We start from the raw sequence: 3,319 nt of genomic DNA, 5'->3' as shown, positions 1-3,319 counted from the left end.
GCAAATAGCGTTGAGAATGGTGATCGTTGATGGAACGTAGACGGCGATGAATTTGTGAAGGCGGACTTCGGGTACTAAAACGCATGCTGGAATTACTACACAGTAGAAGAAGAAGGTAACAATGTGGGCTACTATCTTTCTTACGAAGAAGAAAGCATATATCACATGAAACTTCTTCCATATCGTCACCCTCTGCATTTAGGTCCATATTGTTTGCATAAGTAAATAATTAAATCTTAAACTTACGATAGAAGTAGATCGAAGAGGGGAAAATAAATAAATAAATTGATCACCTCACAGAGAATTATTTCCTTCAACATCTTTCTGAACAAATTAGCAGGCCCACATGACCACCTATGCTGTTGAAATTTGTAAGCCTTGTAGGTGCTTGGTAGCTCATTCTTCACCTGTTAATTTCCATCGAATATTTGTCAATTAATATATGGGTATTATTTCTTAATTTTGCTGCATCACACAAGTTCATAACTATGTCTAGCGCTTACACATAAATCTCCAACGAAGACAAACTTCCAACCCTTGAGACTTGCTCTCACAGCTAAATCCATATCCTCCACTGTTGTTCTATCTTTCCATCCTCCAGCATTTGTTAAAGCTTGCAGCCTCCAAACCCCAGCAGTTCCTACAATTTACGTACGTCGTTTTTTTTTGTTACATAAGCCGTGGAAAATTCTCAAATATTACTGCAAATGTGAAATAATCAAAATTACCATTGAAGCCAAAGAAAGAGTATGTTGAAGAACCGACTTCTTGCTCCACGCTAAAATGATAATCCAGAGCCATCTCTTGCAAACGAGTCATCAAACACTCATCCGAATTCACTGCATCAAAACTTTACAAGTTAGGAACCAAATACCAAAACGTCACGAAACACCTTATCGATCAATTCGTCGTTATATCTTACCAAACTTCCATCGAGCCTGAACGAGAGCGAGCTCAGGATTGCTTATAAGGAAGGGGATGGTCCTCGTCAAGAAATCGGAGTCTGGTTGGAAATCTGCGTCGAAAATCGCGACGTATTCGCACTGTTTCACATAATGTTTCTTCAAGCCTTCACGTAGAGCTCCGGCCTTGTATCCGTTTCTGTTGGATCTGATCTCGTATTTGATGTTCACATTCTCATTTCTCCATTTTTGGCACTCAAGCTCCACCAATTGCTATATTGTTTTTGCACATAAAACAGGGGGGAATCGATTAGTTATTCTAATTACAATTTATAAGGTTAACAATTAATATTAGAGGGAAGACCTAGTAGACACTAGGTACAATTAGCTGGTGCGTTACTGATGCGACATGCATTTATTCAAGCTGTCACGGTTCCGATCATCAACATATCTAGATCAAGAATGACGATCTGAATATGTGTTATATCAGCAACACATTAGCTAAAAAGTACTTGATTCATACACTACATAAAATATCCTAGTTTTTAATTTTACTATCCCCTTTGTTTTATTTTTCCTGACTTGTGGATCCTTGAGTGAATCTTTTTGGACTATTTTAACCTCAGAGAAAATGATGAGAATGTTTTTAGACAAACAGACCCTTTGAGGATGCAAGAGTCAAAAGTATCCCTTAGTTAGGGGTCTACCTGTATAAATAAAAGTGGACGGATAGTAAGTTCAAAACAAACGATACTATACGGAGTTTATCTGCGATTAACCCTTTATTAATTTAAAGGGGAAATCAAACTATTTGAATGCGTCGATCATTATTACCTTAGTGTGAGGATCAGTAGAATCATCAAGGACTTGGATTATGATCTTATCCGCAGGCCAACTAAGCCTGCATGCAGCTCCAATAGACAACTTGTAAACCTGTGGATGAAGATTGAAGAACAGTTACAATTCCGAATTTCGATTATATGTAAGTATATATAAGCATATATACATTATTAATGATGATATCATACTATTTATATATTTATATATAGTATACATTAGAAATATATATGTAAGTATGTATAAGTATACATTAATAACAATATAAACAACATTATATATATATACTATATATATATATATATATATATATATATATTATTATTATATATATATAATATAGATATTATATTATATATATATAGTTATATGATACTTATGATCTACATCATTCATTATTAAATTATATATAAATACATAATAAGTATAATATTCAATATATATAATTAAAAACTTGGGCTGCGACGGGCTCGGGGTCGGGCTTTCACCACCGTCTACCCGGACCCTCGCCCAAAGCCTGTCCCGGCCAAGTTTTTTCCGGGCTTTCCATGTGGCGCCCGGGGCCGGGCCGAGCCGGAAGCCCATTTAACAGCCCTATTGATTTGGAAAGCCCTATTGACAAGGAGAAGATAGGAATTATATACTCATGTATGAAAAAAAAGATATTTCTGACTGCATGTTGAAGGGAGAACCAAATAAAAAACAGCAAGATTTTTTTTATTGGAAGCTAGGACAACAATTTTATCAGTTTGAAAGCAAGATAATTTTTTTAATTGTTTGTGAGTATCTAGTAGACTAAAGTGCAGGTAGTTCGGAAACAATTTAAATATTTTACGGATAATCACTAATGAGGGAGTTCCTTGAAAAAACAGAGTACAAACACATCAAAGCAGATTAATTTCTTATAATCTAATCATGAAAAAATACCTCTTTTTCGTTGTACATTGGAACCTGAATTAGAACCGTAGGATGGTTCCTAGTAGCCTCCAACTCCTCAAGAATAGCATCCACCTTGTACTTAGTATACCTCTTCCTTCTCAACAACTTCACACAAAGTATCACAAACGCCATGTAAACCCTCTCAAGAAACAACATTATCGACATCGCCGCGCAGACGTAGACCGCGGCCTGGAGCAGGGGCACCACCACGGGCTTCCGTATCTGGCGCCATAGCGTCTTTACGTTCTCCGTCGCATCAATAACCGGCTCGCTCACAACTCCCAAGTCTCTCATGTCGAATTCTACAGAGAGAGAGAGAGAGAGAGGGAGAGAGAGAGGAGTTGGAGTGTTAACTTTGAGAGAGAAAGTGAGAGATAGTGGTTTGAAGTGGCAAGGTGCGGTGGTATTTAAAGAGGGTGTTGCACGGTGGGCGGTTTATAGAGAGAGAGAGAGAGAGAGAGAGAGAGAGAGAGAGAGAGAGAGAGAGAGAGGGTTGAGCGAGTTTGCGTGATGTGGAGAGGTGCGGTTTAGAGAGAGAAAAGGTGACCGTGTGCGTTAGAGATGAGGCACGTTGGTTTGCATGCTGTTTTGGAGCGTCGCTACGTGCACCGTGTAGCTGGGGGTTGCAAATGGATCGGGTC

General features: G+C 38.2%; 1 protein-coding gene across 1 annotated transcript in view; it reads right to left on the bottom strand.

Moving 5' to 3' along the window:
- Window positions 1-2,972, bottom strand: part of LOC109849369 (mannan synthase 1-like) — a 3,572-nt gene extending 600 nt beyond the window's left edge. Inside the window, exons 1-7 of the mRNA XM_020419191.1 lie at window positions 2,667-2,972; window positions 1,737-1,835; window positions 923-1,175; window positions 729-839; window positions 504-640; window positions 294-407; window positions 1-192 (exon numbers count right to left, since the gene is read on the bottom strand). The exon at window positions 1-192 is cut by the window's left edge and continues 236 nt beyond it. Coding sequence (XP_020274780.1) covers window positions 1-192; window positions 294-407; window positions 504-640; window positions 729-839; window positions 923-1,175; window positions 1,737-1,835; window positions 2,667-2,972 — 1,212 coding nt within the window. The remainder of the gene's footprint in view (window positions 193-293; window positions 408-503; window positions 641-728; window positions 840-922; window positions 1,176-1,736; window positions 1,836-2,666) is intronic.

This window comes from Asparagus officinalis, chromosome 7 (genome assembly GCF_001876935.1).
Source record: "Asparagus officinalis chromosome 7, Aspof.V1, whole genome shotgun sequence".
NCBI lineage: Eukaryota > Viridiplantae > Streptophyta > Magnoliopsida > Asparagales > Asparagaceae > Asparagus > Asparagus officinalis.
This window is presented reverse-complemented; position numbering and strand designations above follow the sequence as displayed.